We start from the raw sequence: 20,449 nt of genomic DNA on the forward strand, positions 1-20,449 counted from the left end.
ATATTGAAAAGCAGAGATATTACTTTGCCAACAAAGGTCCGTCTAGTCAAGGCTATGGTTTTTCCAGTGGTCATGTATGGATGTGAGAGTTGGACTGTGAAGAAGGCAGAGCACAGAAGAATTGATGCTTTTGAACTGTGGTGCTGGAGAAGACTCTTGAGAGTCCCTTAGACTGCAAGGAGATCCAACCAGTCCATCCTAAAGGAGACCAGTCCTGGGTGTTCATTGGAGGGACTGATGCTGAAGCTGAAACTCCAATACTTTGGCCACCTCATGTGAAGAGTTGACTCATTGGAAAAGACTCTGATGCTGGGAGGGATTGAGGGCAGGAGGAGAAGGGGATGACAGAGGATGAGATGGCTGGATGGCATCACCGACTCGATAGACATGAGTTTGGGTAAACTCCGGGAGTTGGTGATGGACAGGGAGGCCTGGTGTGCTGCGATTCATGGAGTCGCAAAGAGTCAGACACAACTGAGCGACTGAACTGAACTGAATGAAGTTTGCTTTTGCTGGACACAGGCTGGAAGCTCTTCACATCCTCCTGTCTTCCCACCCTTGAACTTTTCTCCCGCCCCTCATCCTGTAGATTGGCAGATCCTATGGGATCCGCTTGCAGAATAGATCCAGAATCTGTCACCTCTCACCTCCTCCACCCACCATCCCAATCCACCTCCATCCTTTTTCCTCCAGCACCATGCTCCAGCCTCTTGAGTAGGCTCTTTGCATCCCCTTTTGGTCACTAAGGTCCACTTTCACCCAGATGCCAGAAGGCCCTGTTAGAATCAAGCCATGCCACCTCTCAGAACACTCCCCATAGGCTTCATCTTTCTCAAAGTAAAAGCAAAGGTCCTACAGAGTGCTGTGGCTCCTTCTCTGACTACTCTCCCCTTGGCTCAGTCCACCCACTGGCCTCCAGATCCTGGAACAAGGCAGACACCCTTCCATCTCAGGGCCTTTGCACTTCCCATAGCCCAGATAGCTTCATGGCTTGTTCTTGCCCTTTATGTCTTTAGCCAAAAGTCTTTATATCATTTACCAAAAGCCTTTTCCTGTCCACTCTATCTGAAATTTCACACACATGCACATACATCCAACATTTTATCTTTTCCTTCCTGGGTTCACTTTTTCCTAAAGCATATATTACTATTTAATAGCATATTTTACTTCTTTATCTTGTTTTTGTTTTTGTCTGTTTCCTTCTTTCAGAGGGTAGGGACCTTTGTCTGCTTGCTCATTGCTGTGTTCCTGGTGTCTAGTCACAGTTCCCAACACCTGATAGGTCCCCACAGATTATGTTAAATGAATGAAGGAATCTCAGACTTTCTTCTGGGATCACTTTCTTTTTGCCTGAAATAGATCCCAAAAAACAGAGGTTCTCAGCTTGAGGTATACTTTTGAATCATTTGGGGAACTTTTAAAAATGTTATGTCCAGATTAATATCTCAGATCAACTGATTCAGAATGTCTGGGGTAGGCCCAGACATCAGGAGCTTTTAATGTTCTCTGGTGAGCCTCATGAAAAGACAAGTTTGAGAACTGCTGTTTTACAATTCCCTGTGGGGTTAGTCTTCCGGTGACAAACTTTCTTGGTTTTTGTTTGAAAAATCTTTATTTAGACCTCACTCTTTTAAAAAAATAATTTTATTTATTTATTCATTGGCTATGCTGGGTTTCCATTGCCATGCAGGCTTTTCTCTGTTTGCAGCGAGTGGGGCTAACTCTTTAGTTGAGCTGCACGGGCTTCTCACTGCAGCGGCTTCTCTTGTTATGGAGCACCGACTCTAGGGTGCTTCAGGAGTTGCAGTGCAAAGACTCAGTAGTTGTGGTTCCCATGCTCTAGAGCACAGACTCAACCGTTGTGACCCACGGGCTTAGTCGTTCCTTAGCATGTGAGATCTTCCCATATCAGGGATTGAAACAATGTCTCCTGCATTGGCAGGCTGACTCTTTACCACTGAACCACCTTGGAAGCCCTTGGGCTTCCTCACTCTTGGTAGACATTTTTCCTGATATGGAATTCTAGCTGGGCACCTTGAAGATAGCATTCTGTTGTCTTCCAACTTCCATGGTTGGTGTTGAGACATCATCACCTGTCAGTCTAACTGCTGTTCCTTCTTTAAATAGCTTTACCAATAAATAAATTATATAAGATCCACCCATTTAAAGTGTACAATTTAATGGTTTTTAGTACAGAGTTGTGCAACTATCTCCATCTCATTTTAGAACATTTTTACCACCCCCAAAGAAACCCTGTATCCATTAGCAGACACTCTCTATCTCCTACTCTCTTACCCCCCAGCACTAGTTTACTTTTGGTTTCTATAAATTTTCCTATTTTGGACACTTTATATAAATTTAATCTTACAATATATGGTTCTTTGTCATTGATTTCTTCCATTTAGCATAATGTTCTTGAGGTTCATCCACGTTGTACTGCTGTTCTTTTGAAAGTAATCTCTGTTTTTTTCTTTTCCCTCTGACTGCTTTTAAAATCTCTGTCTTTGGTATTGTGCATTTTCACTATGATGTGTCTGTGTGTAAAAACATATGGACTCTCTTAAATCTGTGATTGATGTCTGCTTTCTATCTCACTAGTTCCCTCGTAGCCACATCTAATCTGTGGTTTAACCCATCTGTTGAATGTTTTATTTTGGTTATTGTATTTTTCATTTTAGAAGTTCAAATCCATTTAGGTTTTCATCATTACATTACTTGATATAACTTCTTATACTTTAGAAATAGTTTCAAGCTTGTTATAGATTTCAGTGCATTAAATATTTCTCTTTTATCATATGTATCTGATAGTATCGCTAGCTGAACTCTGAGTGTCTGTTTCTGCTGGTTTTCACTCCTGTTGGCTTTTCTCTTCTGAGCCTGCTGGTTTCCTAGGTTCACGTTCCTCTCAGCCAGAACACATTTGTACTGGAGGCAGATGCATTTTTTTCAGTGTTCTGGTTGTAGCCTTGTTCCTTCACGGGAAGAGTTGGCATTCAGTTTGGACATCCTTCACCTCACTGGGTAGACTCTGTGATGACGCAAGCCTGGGTTCAGTCCTATGTGTGTGTTAGTTGCTCAGTCGTGTCCAACTCTTTGTGACCCCATGAACTGTAGCCCGCCAGGTTCCTCTGTCCATGAATTCTCCAGGCAAGAAAACTGGAGTGGGTTGCCATGCCCTTCTCCAGGGGAATCTTACTGAATCAAGGATCGAACTCTGGTCTCCTGCCTTAGCAGGCAGATTCTTCACCATCTGAGCCACTGGGGACGCCGATAATAAACGTGAAGATCTCACAGAGCTCCTATCGTTAGGATTTCAGGAGCAGCTTCTTAGGTAGTTTGAGCGCAAGATCTCTCAGGAGGTATAGTTAAGATGTTGGCTGGGGCTTCAGTTATCTGAAAGCCTGACTGAAGCTGGAGGAGTAAAGCCCACTCACAGACTTGGCTGGTGCTGGTTATTGTAGAATGCATAAGTTCCTTGTCACATGCATCTCTCCATAGGCTACTTGAGTGTCCTAGCAACGTGGCATTTGGCTTTTCCTAGAATAGATGATCCAGAAGAGCAAGGAAGAAGCCATAATATATGGTCTATCCTTAAGTCATGCTCTTTATTTTTAGTTTCCTATTAGTTACTGTCACCCCAGCTTGGGGTAGGAGGGAATGATACAAACCCATGGATACCAGGTGCTACGGATCACTGAGGGCCATCTGGCTATCACATATCAAATGAGATAAGGCACATAAAGCACTTAGAACCATGCTTGGCATGTCATATGTGCCCAGTAAACATTAACCATGCCTAATAAGTGTCCTGGCTCTGCTCTGGGCATGTAGGATCTGCACATTTACTCACAAACATTTATTGGGCGACTCTGTGTGCCAGGCACTGTTATTGGAGTCAGGGAGACAATTATAAGCGAAGCAGATACTTAGACTTATGAAACCTACACAGACAAACAGAGGAGAATGTCCTGCCAGGTGGTGCTAAGTGCTGTGAAGAACCACAAAACAGGGTGAGTGGAGAGGGAGCAAGGACGGAATAGGGCTATGCCTCTTTCCATGGGAAGCTGGCACAACTAAGGTGGTGGTTCAGATTTTGACCCAGTAAAGCTCCCCACATCTGTGAGCCCATCCTAGCATCACAGGCAGGTAGAATTTATGCCCAGGTTATACCAATTTTACAGACACAGAGAGGAGCTAACATGAGTTCTCTGAGTCCCCGAGGAGGCAGGCTTTCTCCAAACACAGAGGTTCTCCAACTTGGATGCTCAACAGCATCACCTAGGGAAATTGTTTTTATTATTATTATTATTTATGTATTTATTTATCTTTGGCTGTGCTGGGTCTTTATTGCTACATGTGGGCTTTCTCTAACTGTGGCGAGCGGGGGGCTATTTTTTTGCAGAGAGGAAGCTACCCTTTGTGGTACAGGGGCTTCTCATTACAGTGGCTTCTCCCATTGCAGAGCACAGACCCTAGGCACACAGACTTCAGTAGTTGCAGCTCGAGGGCTCTAGAGAGCAGGCTTAGCAGTTGTGGCACAGGGGCTTAGTTGCCCCTGGGCATGTAGGACCTTCCCAGTCCAGGGATTGAAACCGTGTCCCCTGCATTGGCAGTCAGATGCTTAACAACTGGACCACCAGTGAAGTCCCCTTGTTGCTTTTTGAAACCCCAAAACCACCACATGAAGGAGCCGGCACTAAGACCACATGGAGCAGAAGTGATCCTCCCCAGCCAAGGCTCCCTGGAAACAAGTGAGTGAGGCTGAGCTGCCCCGTGGAGCTGTCCGCTGTCTGCAATTGCAGGAGTGACCAGCATCACATTGATTGTTCACCCAGACAATCACAAACCATGACGTTTAGGGAGTTGTAAAGCAGCAAAGACTGATACAGCCTAGTTACCGGGGAAGAGAATTCTCCTTCCTTCTCTTGTAGCAAGTTTTTCTTATTTTTGGTAATTAATACTAAGTGCCCAACAGACAAACTCCAAATTGTAGACTTAACACAGGAAGCTTCGTTTCTTGCTCAGTAAAATCCAGTGTGAATCTGGTAGTCCTCCTCTTGGTTCAGTTCAGTTCAGTCATTCAGTCGTGTCCGACTTTCTGTGACCACATGGACTGCAGCACACCAGCCCTCTCTGTCCATCGCCAACTCCCGGAGTTTACTCAAACTCATGTCCATTGAGTCGGTGATGCCATCCAACCATCTCATCCGCTGTTGTCCCTTTCTCCTCCCGCCTTCAATCTTTCCCAGCATCAGGGTCTTTTCAAATGAGTCAGTTCTTTGCATCAGGTGGCCAAAGTATTGGAGTTTCAGCTTCAGTCCTTTCAGTGAATATGCAGGACTGATTTCCTTTAGGATAGACTGGTTGGATCTCCTCTGTCTTATAGCTAAGGGAACATGAGGCCTAAGGTGGAAGGGAAAGACTGGTATGGAGGCCTACCAGCTCTCAATTGATTCAGCCCAGAAGTGACCACCCTTATGTCACTTCTACACACACATTATTGGTCAGAACTTGTCCCGTTGGCTGAAAGGGAAGACAGGGCATGTATGGGAGCACGGGATACAGTGGGGATGCCTGTCTTTGCCTCAAAGAACATACCACAGATAGAATTAACTTCTTCATTTGTGTGGTTACCTGTTTAACATCTGTCTTCTCTGTTGGACTGAAGTCCATGAGGGCATGACCATGTTGCATCCATCTCTCTGGGGCCTACCTTACAACTGGCATTAGGAATAGTTGTTGAATTGCTAGTTGAATGAATAATTGGGCAGGTCACGGTGTGATCTTTTGTGTTTAGCTCCCAGTTGCAGAGAAAATCCCCAATTAAATGTCTAACAGTTCCTCCCTCCCAGTAACACATATGCGTTACCTTTGATATTGTAAATCTCTTACACAGTGATCATCCAAAGAATACAAACAGAACATGAAAGTCCCTACTAGTTGCAGCCAGGTGTGTGGCTATGTGCATTGCTTGGTGAGAGAGGATTTACATTTTTATGTGATAGTTCTCATACAGCTGCCTCAGAGTGGACTTGGCAAAATCTCCTGCTTCAAGACAAAAACCAGGTGAGTTTTTCTCTGTTGTGTGGTTTGGGATGAATCTTCTGCTCTCTCTGAACCTCATTTTTCTTGTCAGTGACATGACAAAAGCATTTGCTTCATAGGGTTGCTGTGAGATGGTGATGAGTCTCTGTGTAATATAGATAAAGACCTGCCACTTGGCAGCCCCCGTTTTATATGAACTGTCCCCTCTTGCCCTTGCTACTTGGGCACAGCTTGCTAACTGCAGACAAGTGAGGGAGGCTATCCTAGATTGCCCAGCCATCAGCTGGGGCAGGGTCTTTTGGAGGCTGGATGGAAGGGTAAAGGTTGGAGGCAGCTCCATGAGACCCTAGATACAGCTGGGCCCTCTTCTGGGTGATGGTGGGTGCACAGAGAGGAGGCTGATTTGTCCCTGTCTATATCAGCATTTGCTGTGTAACAAAACACTAAAACTCAATGGCTTAAAACAATCATCATTTTATTTAGCCCATGATCCTGTGGGTCAGTTGGGGAAATTTTCTGGTCTGGGTCAACCTAACTGAACTCTGCATTTTCAGTCAGTTGGAGGGTCAACTGATGGCTGGGCAATCTAGGATAGCCTCCCTCACCTGTCTGCAGTTAGCAAGCTATTGAGGGAGCTTCTGCAGTTCTCTTCCTCTGCACTTTTTCCCATTCCTCCTCCCTCTCAGAATTTGGTTTTGTGCAAGCATCTTTCCCCCACCATCCCAACTCCCTATATGTAGCATGAGCCCCAGGGAAACTGCTGGAGAATTGACATGATAATTAGCATAACTGCATTTCCCTTGCTGGTGATTGATCAGGAGAAGGCACATGGCCCAGGTCTGGCCAATGAGGAATGTGGGCAAGTCTGTTCAGAATGCTCCTAGGAAAGCTTTCCTCATCCCATAGAAAAGCTATAGAGAGAAATACCTGACTCTGATTGAGGGCCTGTTATGCCTGCTGCTGCTGCTGCTGCTGCTAAGTTGCTTCAGTCGTGTCCGACTCTGTGCGATCCCAGAGATGGCAGCCCACCAGGCTCCCCCATCCCTGGGATTCTCCAGGCAAGAACACTGGAGTGGGTTGCCATTTCCTTCTCCAATGCATGAAAGTGGAAAGTGAAAGTGAAGCCACTCAGTCGTGTCTGACTCTTCGTGACCCCATGGACTGCAGCCTACCAGGCACCTCCGTCCATGGGATTTTCCAGGCAAAAGTACTGGAGTGGGGTGCCATTGCCTTCTCCACTTGCCATTGCCAGGCACTGTTAATTCTAAGTGCTTTAAATAAAATAACCCATTCAACTTTCTTGAGTTAGGTACTATTATCTCTCATTTTACAGATGAAGTCTCTGCAGTATAGAGTGGTTAAGAAACTTGTCAAGGGTCAAACAACTAGTGAGTGTTGGAGCCAAGATTGAATTCCAGGCAGCCTAACTCCAGAGTAAAGAGTTCTCAGGTACCACCCTCCCCCTTCCTCTGGTCTTGGGTCTGCCTTAGGTGACCCCACAGATGGTTGTAGCCATTGTGCCAGCAGTTACCTGGGACAACAGAGCCAAGACAGAATGAACATGGGGAGCCAGGCTCCTTTCTAACAGCTCCGTGATGGTTTAGTCATCAAGTTGTATCCGACTCTTGTGACCCCAGGGACTGTAGCCCACCAGACTCCTCTTTCCATGGGATTTTCCAGGCAAGAGTACTGGAGTAGGTTGCCATTTCCTTCTCCAGGGAATCTTCTTGACCCAGAGATTGAACCCAGTTCTCCTATATTGCAGGCAGATTATTTACCAACTGTACCAGATGAATAAATGAGCTCTGAAGCCTATCCCCTCCCTGCCTGTTGACTTCCTCGTTCATCTCCTTCTTTCTTTCCACTTTAACTCAAGATTTCAGTGACTTGCAGTCAAACAGTACCCTGAGACATCAGAACATCCAGAAAGAACAGAGTGAATGAGAGAAGACCAACTGGGTCTTCTATTCTCACAAACCACTCAGCTGAGATTGACACACAAGGCCTCTGACCTTTCACCCTGAAGCTGGTTTCAGATGCACGGAAAACTCATAAGAGATGGGGAGGAGAAGATGGATGAAATATCCAAGAGAGATGACAGCATTTCATAATTTCTTTATGAGGCACAAGATAAAAAATACACACTCATGGCATATAAACCCATAGTGTTAAAGTAGGGTCCTGAACCTGAGACTTTCCAGGAGGCCAGGGGACAGAACTTGCCTGGCCTTGGTGCTTGGTCCACAGAGGTGGACAGGCCTGGACCCTCACTCCAAATTACTCTTTCAGTAAGATGAGGACCAGCCTCACAGTTTGCACTCCTGATCTTCCAGCCCAAATCCTTCACTCAAGCCTGGATGGAGAAGCCCTTGGCCAAGAGGACAGAGCTGCTGGGAGGACAATTCCCAGCCTGGTCTGGGTTCTAGGGTCCTGAATCACAGGGGAGAGGCCTGGAGCCTTTGGCACAGGGATGCTTCCATTCCTCTGAAAAGGCATGAGATACAAAGGCAGCTGGGTTGTTTGTGACAGGGTCTGTCCCACGTCAGAGGTGCCTGGGCATCAGCACGAGTGGATGCCAACCCCTGCACTGCGGGTGCTCAGTGCAGACACTGACTCATGGGCATGGAAAGTATTGTCAGCTCTGAGCAGGACTTTGTCTCTGTCATTCACTGCTGTGTTCCCAGCATCCAGAACAGGGCTTGGCACAGGGAGCTCCTGAGGAGGACTCGGTGGGGCACGAGCTCATCTGCACAGGTGTGTGTGTCCAGCATGTTCTGCACACACCTCCTTCTCTCTCCCTCCCAGAAGGCACTTAAGGTTTGGCTCAGCTCAAAGAGGCAGAAGAGAGCTTAGAGATACCCCAGACTCAACCCGCTGTCTGCAGCTGAGAGTCCAGTTAGGTGACATCAGCCATAGAGACCCATCTCTCTTTCTCCCTCCTCCTCTGCTTCCTCCAGCCCCGGCCCTTCGGGGACCACCTGGTCAGCCTCACAGTGGCGGGACCGAGGTGGGGCTGCAGGGATGGCATTCTCCCGCAGCCAAGGGTGCAGCAGGATACCCGAGGCCGTGAGCCGCTCAGTTGGCTCCCTTCGGAGGAGACAGCGGACCAGGCAGCGGGCGGGGGCCGAGAGGCCCTCAGGCAGGGCAAAGGCGCCACGGCGGATCTTGCCAAAGAGCAGGGCAGGCTCTGAGTCCTGGAAGGGGTAGCGGCCGGCCAGCATGGTAAAGAGTGCCACACCCAGGCTCCAGACATCTGCCGCCTTGCCTGAGTAGGATGCTCGGGAACTGAGGATCTCGGGGCCTACATAGGCTGGGCATGCGTGCTTGTCCCACAGGGAGTCGTCAGGCCCAGTCAGCACACAGGCATCTTCCAGGTTCTCCAGCACCAGTTTCGTCCTACACGGGCAGAGAGACAGGGAGTCAGCTAGTGGGACACCCCTCCTTTACCACCCCACACTTCCACCTGAGTGGCACACAGTTCCCCAGTACCAGCTGGCATTTGTCAGACATGAGTCAGTCCTGTGAGGCTGGTTGGCTGATCTCATTTTACAGATGAGGAAGTCTAGGCTCAGAGAGGTTTATTCATTTCTCAAGGTCACACAGCAATTAAATCTGAACTAGGACTCTGAGAGGAACACATTTTTCCAAATGTCTCTGGGGTCAAATTCAGGTTCTACTTGTTAACTTGCAATTTGGCCTTGAGCGATGGCTTCACTTGCCTGAACCTTGACTTGGGGGCTGGGGAAGTGGGGCTGTGCTGAGGGGCTGAGGGCATTAAAACTCTCTGAAGCCAGATGAAACTTGGGGTCTAGGCAGGAAACAGAATGAGAAACAGGAAGTGGGGACTGTGCTAACCGTCTCAGCACAAACCTACAGTTAATATTTGGGAGTGTCCACAGCGTACCTCACCCTGAGCTAAGGTTGTATCTATCACACCTCATTTCACCCTCATGCAGCCTGTGAGGACGATGCCATTTTGCAGCCAAAGGAGCAGGACTGAGACTGAACCTTGGCTCTCTCCTGCCCAGAGCCAGTGCTATAAGCTGCTCATATGGTTCCCAGGGTGCCTCCATGGAACCCCTTTTCCACAAAAGAACCCAGAAATCATATTTTAAAGAAAAAAAAAAAAAACAGGTTTTAAAAAGTTGGCAACCAATTTCAATTAAAAACACAAACAAACATGACCCATATTGATGTATGGCAGAAACCAACACCACTGTAATTATCCTTCAACTAAAAAGAAAGAAAGAAAGAAAGAAAAGGAAACAAGCAAAAAACAAAACAAATAAACCCACTAATGAACAGGTATGGGATGCAAAGGAAAAAAAAAGTGTGTGTGGACCAACCTTAGCAACTTCTGCTTTAAGTAACTCCCACAGAGTGCTCTAGATTACTTTAATACTAAGCATAGCATTGCCATCGCTACTAATCTTATTCCTGTGGCACTACTTCCTGGGTGCTGGTCTGAAAATGCTGACCAGTCCTGTCAATCACTGCACTGAGGGTGAGCAGAGATGACAGCATTATTGGCCCATTTACAGATAAAGAAGTCAAGGCTCAGGCAGATGAAGCTATTGCTCAAGGCAAAACTGCAGGTTAAAGAAGTAGAGCCAGAATTTGGCCCCAGGATGATTCCATTATCTATCATTTACTGATGGTGCTTCTCAAACTTTTGCCTTGAAAAAGGAAGAAAGCACTTTTCTCACTTCTGGGAGGTCTGGGGGTGTTGTACTCACCTTAAGCTTGAAATTATTTGAAAAGCTGCATATTAGCTTAAAAATCATTATAAAACTTACATTCTAATTGTTACTCAAAGCATGGTCATTTTGGTATAAAATGTAAAAGGAAATACCATCTGTAAAAGGAAAAACCACCTTCATGGACTTCCCTGGTGGTCTAGTGGCTAAGACTCCAGCTCCCAATGCAGGGGGCCCAGAGTTCAATCTCTGATCAGGGAACTAGATCACACATGTTGCAACTAAGACTCGGTGCAGCCAGATAAATAGTAAAATTTTTAAAAAGAAAAGAAAACCACCCTTAGGCAAATATCATAAGCGTAACTGCTATAGAATGGATGGCAGGTGAAATTAGTGGGCAAAAGTGTGAGCAGAAACAGGATATTCACACACAAAGCCTTAAAAACCCTCAAGGTAAAGAAAAAAAAAAAAAACCCTCAAGGTTTTTAATAACAATGACAAAAAATTACCCAAGGTACACAAAGGGTAAATTAGGAGCCTTCCAATAGACAACTTGGCAGAAGCCACTGGAACCAAAGACCAAGGTTAACATCACAGCAGTTCCCCTCAACAGCCTGAATCTCCTGATAGAACCGGCTGAGAAGGCCCCATGGCTTCTGTGGTATTCTTGCCAAAAAATGCATCACCTCAATCTAAGTGTGACCAGAACATCAGTCAAGGCCAAACTGAGGGGCCTCCTCGGCCACCACACTCACCTCTCCCGGTCGGTGAAGACGAAGCGCCGTAGCTTGAGGTCGCGGAGGACCAGCCCGTGCTGGTGGCAGTGCGCCAGGGCGGCGGCCATCTGGCGGAAGAGCGCGGCGGCCTCGGGCTCCGGGAGGCGACGCCGGCGGCGCACCAGGCTGTGCATGTCCCCGTGCGGCCGCGGGAAGAAGGCGTAGAGGTGCTGCGGGCCGGCCAGGACCTCCGCCGGCCGGGCCACGTGGCCGTGATGGGGCAGCCTCCGATAGGGCTCCAGCACCGCCAGGCTCTCGCAGGCCGGGTACACCTGTGGGCAGAGCGTGGTGTGAGCATGGGTGGGGACTCCAGGGGGCAGGGTGCAGCAGGTCACAGCCCATCCCTTAGGCACGACTGTGGGCTGGGCCCTGTGCCCAGCGCTTCCACTGCATGTCACTCAATACTGACCAAGCTGAGGGCTGCGTGACCAGCAAGGAGCAGAGCTGGGATTTAAATCCCTGTTCTCCATCATCTGTGCTCTTAGCTACAAGCTCATGTGCTCTTAAACTTGAGATAATTCAAAAAGATATCAGGTAACCAGAACAAAAGTAACTAAAACAAGAGGAATCTGGAAGAGCAGACAATACAGAAGTAACGTTATGTCCTCATCATCCATCGTGGCTACCATTCTCTAGCATTCACTTCCCACCCACCCTTTCCTTCATCCCACAAGCAGGCATTGAATGCCCACCTGTGCCTGCCACTGGGACTATAACTTGACTGACAGCCACGGTCCCTGCCCTCCTGGTGCCCACAGTCCAATACATGAGACAGTTAAACAGGCCAAAAAACTAAATACTTACAAATTCTGATGAGCATTGCAAAGGAATGCTGGAATCAAGACTATTTTGGCAGGAGACACCTATTTTAGAGAGTATAGTCCAGAAGGGACTCTGGGGAAGTGACCTGAGTGACTGAGATGCCCAAGGAGTAAGATTTCCGGGTGGGAGGCACAGGCAGTGCCAAGGCCCTGAAGTAGGAAAGAAACTGAGCTGCTCCAGAAACCCAGCCAAAGCTCAGTGTGGCTGGAATGTGAAGGAAGGTGGGGCCTGTGGTGAGCATGGTGAAGTTATGGGGAAAGATGCTAGGGGCTTATGGACATTAGATGGAAGCCATTCCATAGTCCTGAAAGGATGTTCAGAGGATGGTGACTTGGAAGCCACATGGCTCATCACTGGCAGAGCAGTCTATGCACTTTGGTTTATCTGCCTTTAAACCCTTTGCTTGTCATTTTGTCTAGGACATATAGCCAATAAAAATAAATAAAGCATATACACATTTAATCCATGAAAAGATGTAAGTACATGTCTTAAAGCAATTGGGGTGGCTTTGAGTAGACAATTCACAGACGGAGACTTTTTTAAAAATCAGAGAGGCAAGCGCGTCCCTGCCTCTGAGCATTTACACTTGCTTTTCCTGCTACCTGAGCATTCTCCTCTAGATACCCACAGGGCTGGCTCCCCCAGTTCAAGACACTATTCAAGTCACCTCCTCCAAGGTGGACTTCCCACCTAAGATCACCTGCACCTTCTCGCCTTCTCTCTCCCCTTTCTCCTAGCTCCTAGTTTTTCTCCGTAGCAGTTAAGATCACCTGATACATATGTTACTCATTCACCTGCAGCATGAACTGTGGTGGCACAGCTTGGCCCACTTTTTAGCCATATGTGGTGCATATTGCATGATGCACGGAGTATATAAGTGCTCACTGAGGGTTTGTTGAATTAATGAATAAGGCGATAGCCTAGAAAGACAGGATGTTGATCTTTCTACATGCCGACCAGAAAAGCCTAGGCAATGTGGAAACAGAAGGTCAGCTCCCACAGTTCATGCTGGGTGTAGGGACAGGCACTCCCAGTAGATTGCCCTAAATGTTCCTGAGTGTCTGGGGTCATGACTTCAGCTTGCCATGGTCATGCCTTTCAGTATGGACCAGAAAAAACCTGTGATGCTACAGGAAGGGGACCCAGAGTTCATGGGTTCCCTAGAATACCTGGGGTAGACCTCGGAACCTGCATCAAGCAGCCAGAGCCCAGGTAAGCTGGTGTCTGATGTCCAGATGTGGCCCCACCCACTGCACCCCCATGAGCAGGAACTGGAGCCACTGCTGCTGCTTCCTCTCATCCCCCGGCCAACTGGATGGAGGCGTCAGTCCCCCTGCCTCTCTGTGCCTTCCCAAGGAGTCCCAGCTCCCTTCCACCCCTCCCTGTGTACCTGGGTCTCCCCTATCCTCCTTACCTCTGCCAGCCAGAGCAAACCTGCCCTGCTTGTATCTGAACCGCCTGTCCTAGCATGAGGTCCAAGGCTCTGGGTTGAACCTGCCTTAGCCCAATTTCAGCTCTGACACCTCCTGGCTTTGTGAGGTGGCAAGTAACCCCCGGGCTTCCTGGGTGGCTCAGACAGTAAAGAATCTGCCTGCAATGCAGGAGACCTAGGTTTGATCCCTGGGTTGGGAAGATCCCCTGTAGGAGGGAGTGGCTACCCGCTCCAGTATTCTTGCCTGGAGAATTCCATGGACAGAGGAGCCTGGTGAGTTAGAGTCCAAGAGGTCGAAAAAAGTCAGACACAACTGACTGACTAACACTTTCACTTTCGAGTAACCACAGCTTTCTGAGCCTCAGAACCTGTCCTCTCTCTGTAGAATGGGCCCTATAATAGTAACTACCTCATAGACTGTGTGAATATTAGAGAGGATGCAGACTGCACGATCAATAGACTACCTCGTGCACAGTAAATACCTACGATTATGCTTTCTCAGGGCCTTCCCCGGTGGCTCAGTGGTAAAGCATCCGCCTGCCAGTGCAGGAAATGCAGGTTTGATCCCTGGGTTGGGAAGATCCCCTGGAGAAGGCAATGGCAACCCACTCCAGTATTCTTTCCTGGGAAATCCCACGGACAGAGGAGACTGGCAGGCTACAGTCCATGGGGTTGCAAAAGAATTGGACATGACTTAGCAACTAAAACAACAGCAACAAATGCTTTCTCATCTCTGTCCTTGTGGGCTGAGACCTGGCAGTGTCCTGTAGGGGTCACGAGGCTCTGCCTATTGCCTGAATTCTGTCAAGAACCCTGATTTCTGTCAGGAACCCTGGATCTTGCCCTAGGATCCACGTCTGATGCCATGCGGCTTTATACACGGCCCTTCTCTCTTGACCTCAGTTTTTCCATCTATAAAATGGTCACAAGTAGGCCCAATGACCTCCATGGTCCCAGGAGTTCTAATGTCTACCATATCTCATCCTTCCCTGGTGCAAATACCTTCAATGGCTCCCCACAGCCTCACGGGGCTTCTTCGTAATGCTTTCACAATCCGCGGCTGCCAGCTCTCGTCTGTCAGCCCTGTCTGCATCCCTTTCCTGCTCTAGCCATAATGAAGTCCTTTTCATGCTCTGAAGTGCCATGTTCACTCCTCTTGGCCTCTGACAGCTATTTCCCCTTCCTGCAACCCCTTTTTCCCACTTCTCCTTGGCTGACTCCTCCTCAGCCTTTTCTGACTCTGCTTTCTAACATACTAGAGGTTTCTCTTTGCACTTCTGGCCCCTAAGCCTCACCCCAACAACATTTATCACACTATACAGCCTAAGCTCTGTATTCCCCCAGGGCTGGGACCATCTGGTTTACCTTTCTGGTGTTGGCTTGGCCTGGGTATTCACTGCGTGCTTCCCCAGTAAACACAAACTAAATTAATATAAGGGGCCCTCAGCCCTGGCAATTCTTTGGAGCCAAAGCCTTTTCCCAGCCCTGGTGATGCTCATGGAGATGGCCTCTGGGACATATACCTTGCAGATGTACTCCATGCCTGTGGGGCAGTGCAAGGCGCGATAGGTCTGGCTCCCCTCCTCGGGCTCCAGGAGAACATAGGGTCCAAGCCTGGAGGGAGTGGTCACATTGGGAGCATGAACAGGAGCTGGTGGTGGGTTCAGGGTCAGCGGGCACAAGGGTAGCCTGGGCTGGGGCCCACTTCGAGCTTGTTTCCGGCTGGGACACTCAGTGTCTAGGTCATCATCCAGCTCCAACCGCTTCTTTCTGGAGGGGGCATTTGCTGGAACAGCCAGAGGGCTTGCTCGCATCTAGAGAGAAGGGGAGAAAGGCACTGAAGTCAGGCTACTCGGCGGCTCCTCTCTTCCTCTGCTGGTGGGAGGTTACACTGGCACAGCCTTTATGAAGGGTGACTTGGCAGTGTGCATTAAATAAACAAAAGCATATACCCTTGACTCGGTGTCCCACTTTTGAGAATTTATCTTCCAAATAAAATGCTCACCAAAAAAATTAAATACATGAAAGACTGCTCATCAGTGTCTTGTGTCTAACAGCAAAAAGTAGGACACTCTCCCACATGTTGAGCAGTTGGAGGTTGGTCAAGCCATCATGATACAGCCACATAGTGGAATACCATACAGCTCTAAAAAATGCTCAAGAACTCTCTATATACTGATGCAATGGTGCTAGTACAAAGTTATTCCTACAGCCCATATGATAGAATCAATTAAACATCCATTGTTAGGACTGGTTAAATACATTATATTTCACCATACGTAAAATAGTTGTAGCCATTTAAGAGATTGAGGAAATCCTTTATGTGCTAATTGGAAAAATCTCCAGAGTGAACTGTTAAGTGAAAAAAAAAGTACAGAGGAGAGATGGACTTGATGATTGGTGAGAAGAGAAAGAAAGACTTTGAACTGTCTCTGTTGAGTGCTGTAGCACAGGCAGTTATTACCCCTGAAAGGGAGGGAGGAATGGGAGGAGGGAGAGGAAGAGAATGGATGATGAAGGATGATGCATGAATGAGGTATATACTGAATGTACATATGAATGGATGTTTCTGGAATGACTAAACGTATTGTCAAGTGAACAGAGCTAGCTCTGAAATACATGAAATGATCTCATTTGTTTAAAAACCCCACAAGTGTGTAATATGATATGTGTGAAAGTGTTAGTAGCTCAGTCGTGTCTGACTCTCTGTGACCCCATGGACTGTAGCCCTCCAGGCTCCTCTGTCCATGGAATTCTCCAGGCAATAATACTGGAGTGGATAGCCGTTCCCTTCTCCAGCGGATCTTCCTAACCCAGGGTTGAATGTGGGTTTCCTGCATTGCACGCAGGTTCTTTACCATCTGAGCCATCAGAGAAGCCCTATTTGTATACACAAGTGTGTAAATGCACAGGAAAAGGTCTAGAAGAATCCAGGCTAAATTGGCCACAGCAGCTTCTGGCCTTCTGGGAGACTCCAGGAGTGGAAGGGATTTAGTAGGGAGGCAAGGGAATGTTCAATTTCAGTATTTTAAAATAAAGATTCTACATTTACTTAGTGCTTGGGTACTTCAAAACAGATGGAGTTTATTTCTTTTCTCAAATGTGAACTTCGTCTGCAATCAACCGATGGCCAAAGAGCTACCAGGATCACAGGATCTGCGTGCGGAGTTAGTCCACCAGCCAGCTCAGTTTTACCATCAGGTGAGAATGAGGCAGGGAGGCAAGGTGGCTGGAAGCCCCAGGATCCAGTTACTCAACTGCACAGGAAGCACCTCCCCCCACCGCGCCCCCACACAGCTATGTCACTGTGTGCCAGTGTGGTGCCAAGAGGAGAGGGCAATGGCATGTTAGGGCAGAAAGGTTCTCTCCAGGACCCATCTGCCCACCCATCCAGGCTCCAGGGGAGGAACAAGGAGCTCAGGTATGAGGTGTTAAGGACAGTGGACTGCAGCCAAGTAAAGACCTTCCCAACAGTCCCAGGTAGGATTAGCGGGAACATCACTCAGAGACAGTTCTCAGGCTGATGCCCACCTCTCCAGTCTTGCTGCTCCCAAATGCATGGGCTGCCTTGGGAGGGAGGGAGCCACCGTCTTGAATGAAAAGGCATAATCCCGTTTTGGTGAGAATGCAGTAGGGGGTGGCTGTCATCAGATAGTCCCTGGATCTCATCCTGTCTCTGACCCTTCCTGGCTGGATAGCCCTAGGCAAGTTTTTCAGACTTTCTGTGCCTCATCTGTAAAGTGGAAACAGGATGCAAAGCCCGTAAGATTTTGTGATGATGAAATGAAAATACAAATAAATTAACATGGCCCTGTTGCAGGGTGAAAGTGAAAGTGGAGCCTCTCAGTCGTGTCCGACTCTTAGTGACCCCATGAACTGCAGCCTACCAGGGACCTCCATCCACGGGATCTTCCAGGCAAGAGTACTGGAGTGGGGTGCCATTGCCTTCTCCGCTTGTCACTGCCAGGCACTGTTAATTCAGGAAATGGTCACTACCATTGCCTCATTACTATTATTATTCACAGCTGAAGATGCTGAAGTGCTACCTTTGGGAGTCTCAGAAACTTCCTCAGGGTTGAGGCTAGGATAGCACTCTTTACTGCACTGGTTCTTCCAAGAGTAAAGCAAGATGATCTCTAGGTGTGTAGATGTTTTGTGTCCTGCAAAGCGAGACTCTCTGGAGTGACTCTCCCATGGCTACATCTGTACCCCAGGCTGCTGTGGCCTTATCTAGTCCGCGTGGGCCGGTGGGTTCCGGGTGGGGCCGTGTGTCCGAGGACCATTGCGGAGGCCTGGACAGATGGGGTAACTGAGTTTATAGATGAATATAGGAATTTGCAGGCCACAGGGCAAGATTAGAATCTCTGCAGTAGGATGCAGGCAGCCCCTAGTTTCTACCTCTTGCTGGTCCCTGACCCTCTCAGGGGAATAGGGTGGGTCACACCAAACACACATAGTCACATAATCCAGGGCAGACAGGTGTACACGCGCCCCTCCCAGGCACATTCGTCCAAACCGGCCCGCCACGGGACACACAGCTGGCCCTCCACCGGCAAGGGTGCAAGCACACGCACCGAGAGCTCTCCCAACTATACTCACGACTGTAGGACGGATACCAACAAGGCCACACGCTCAGTCTGTACCCCCCACCCCCACCCCAAGTTCCCACCGAGAAGGCAGTGGGCGGACTCGCCACACCCTCAGCAGCTGGGCTCCTCCCTTGGGAGCGGAAGCGGCGCGGCGGCAGGAGTACCGCTAGGTCCCCGCCCGCGACCCCCAGCAGAAGGTTGAGCGGAAACCGAGGGGCTGCTAGAGGACTGGGAGGGGACCGGCAAAGGGAAGGAGGCTGGGCCCTGGCGCTGAGATAAGCGGCCTTGCCCGCACACCCCAGAATCAACAGGCATACCACACACCATTGGCAGAAACAGAATACGCGCGCATCCTACAGCTGGCGAACCGGTGGTCATCAGACCCGGCACATCTGTGCGCTCGCACAGCGTCCAGGCCGCCCTTGACCCCGCACCAGCCCCGCCCACAGGCACCCCAGTGCGTCCCGGCACGGCCAGTACCTGCCGCCCAGTGCCCAGGCCTCCGCATGGTCCTCGGACACACGGCCCCACCCGGAACCCACCGGCCCACGCGGACTCCGGCAAATCCTCACGAACACTCTCACAGGTATTCGGGACCACCCGACACCCAGGGACCCCACAGACCTCCTCGCACCCAACCACGGACCTCCCCGCACCCAACCACACACCTCTCCTGCCCGCCCCACACTCAGACAGACTCGGACCGCGCACACCCTCCTCCCCGGGACACGCCTCCCCGCCCCGAGGGGATCCACCGTCCCGCAGCCAGATCGGCCACACTTGGCGACCCCGCGCCCTGCGGAGCCGCGTCACCTGGACCCAGCGGGAACACTCAGCCAGCGTCGCTCCCTGGATGGCGGGCTTCCTTAAAAGTTGTGTGTGTCTGTGTGTGTGTGTGTCACTCGCGGCAACTTCAGCCGCCCCGCCTGCCCGCCCCTCCCGCCCCCACCGAGTACCTTGCCCTAGCACGCGGCGGGGTCCTGGCGCAGAAAGAGCTCAGGGTCGCCTGGCACCCCTCGGTGGCCCGTGCTGCTCCGCCGCCGCCGAGCTCGGCTCCGGGTGCGGCTCTGGCCTCGGTCCCCAGCAGCCGGACGTGTGCGGAGCCGCCGCCGCTTCCGCTGCGAGTGTCTCGGGAGCGCGGAGAGCAGGGCTCCAGCTCCGGCCCGGGTGATGTAAACCTGAGTTAATCAGCCACCGCCTGATGCCCTCAGGCCGGGGATTGCACCATCCCTCCCCCCGAGCCCCGCCCCCACCGCCTGTCACCTCCAAGCGCGCCCCGCCCCTCCGCGAACAGCTAGCAGTCCCGGAACCCCGCCCCATGGCCCTCTAGGGGTGTTTTGCCTCCACCCCCGACCCCTCCCGCTCAGCGGTCGAAGATTGAAAGCGATGCCAGAGGCTGGCTCTCCCTATCACCTTGGAAAAAGCATTTTGCTTTTCTGAGTCTCAGTCTTCCCATCTGTTAAATGGAAGGAAGAACACCCTTTCTCAGGATGAGTGGAGGAGAAAAAAAGCAAACCTTAACAGTTCCCTGGGTACTTCCCTGGTAATAAAGCACTTTCCCACCAGTGCTTTATTGAATGTTTAGGAGAACCCTGGGCCAGCAGGAAGCTCCATTCTCCCCCATTCTAGGGCAGCCTGAGGCCCAGCTATGAGAAAACAACCCAGGAGCTTTGCAAAGACCACAGACTTTAGGGGCTGACTCCCGGCTCAACAGAACCATTGTGGTGCCCTGGAGAGGCCTGGGGTCCAGTGGGCTTCACAGCACTCACTTGATGCAGGCACTGTAGCCTGGAAGTTAAGAGGAAGTACCCTGGAATCTGATGTTTTCAAACTGTGGTGTTGGAGAAGACTCTTGAGAGTCCCTTGGACTGCAAAGATATCAAACCAGTCCCTCCTAAAGGAAATCAACCCTGAATATTCACTGGAAGGTCAGATGCTGAAGCACCAATACTTTGGCCACCTGGTGTGAAGAGCCAACTTGTTGGAAAAGACCCTTGTGGGAAAGATTGAAGACAGGAGGAGAAGGGGACGAGAGAGGATGAGGTGGTTGGATGGCATCACCAATTCAATGGACATGAGTTTGAGCAA

General features: G+C 49.6%; 1 protein-coding gene across 1 annotated transcript; it reads right to left on the reverse strand.

The window, feature by feature from the left end:
• Positions 8,145-19,584, reverse strand: TRIB3 (tribbles pseudokinase 3). The gene is made up of 4 exons (XM_018057667.1): positions 19,318-19,584; positions 15,296-15,586; positions 11,498-11,790; positions 8,145-9,441 (listed from the first exon to the last, which is right to left on the reverse strand). Exons 2-4 carry the CDS (start codon positions 15,584-15,586, stop codon positions 8,952-8,954), a joined length of 1,074 nt encoding a protein of 357 aa, XP_017913156.1. The 5' UTR covers positions 19,318-19,584; the 3' UTR covers positions 8,145-8,951.

This window comes from Capra hircus, chromosome 13, assembly GCF_001704415.2.
Source record: "Capra hircus breed San Clemente chromosome 13, ASM170441v1, whole genome shotgun sequence".
Lineage (NCBI taxonomy): Eukaryota > Metazoa > Chordata > Mammalia > Artiodactyla > Bovidae > Capra > Capra hircus.

Coding starts and splice junctions, on each gene's coding strand:
- TRIB3 (XM_018057667.1), bottom strand. CDS start 15,586: ATGCGAGCAAGCCCTCTGGCTGTTCCAGCAAATGCCCCCTCCAGAAAG. Junction 11,791..15,295: donor GCATGGAGTACATCTGCAAG/GTATATGTCCCA, acceptor CTCTGCCCACAG/GTGTACCCGGCCTGCGAGAG. Junction 9,442..11,497: donor GTCTTCACCGACCGGGAGAG/GTGAGTGTGGTG, acceptor CTGCCCGTGTAG/GACGAAACTGGTGCTGGAGA.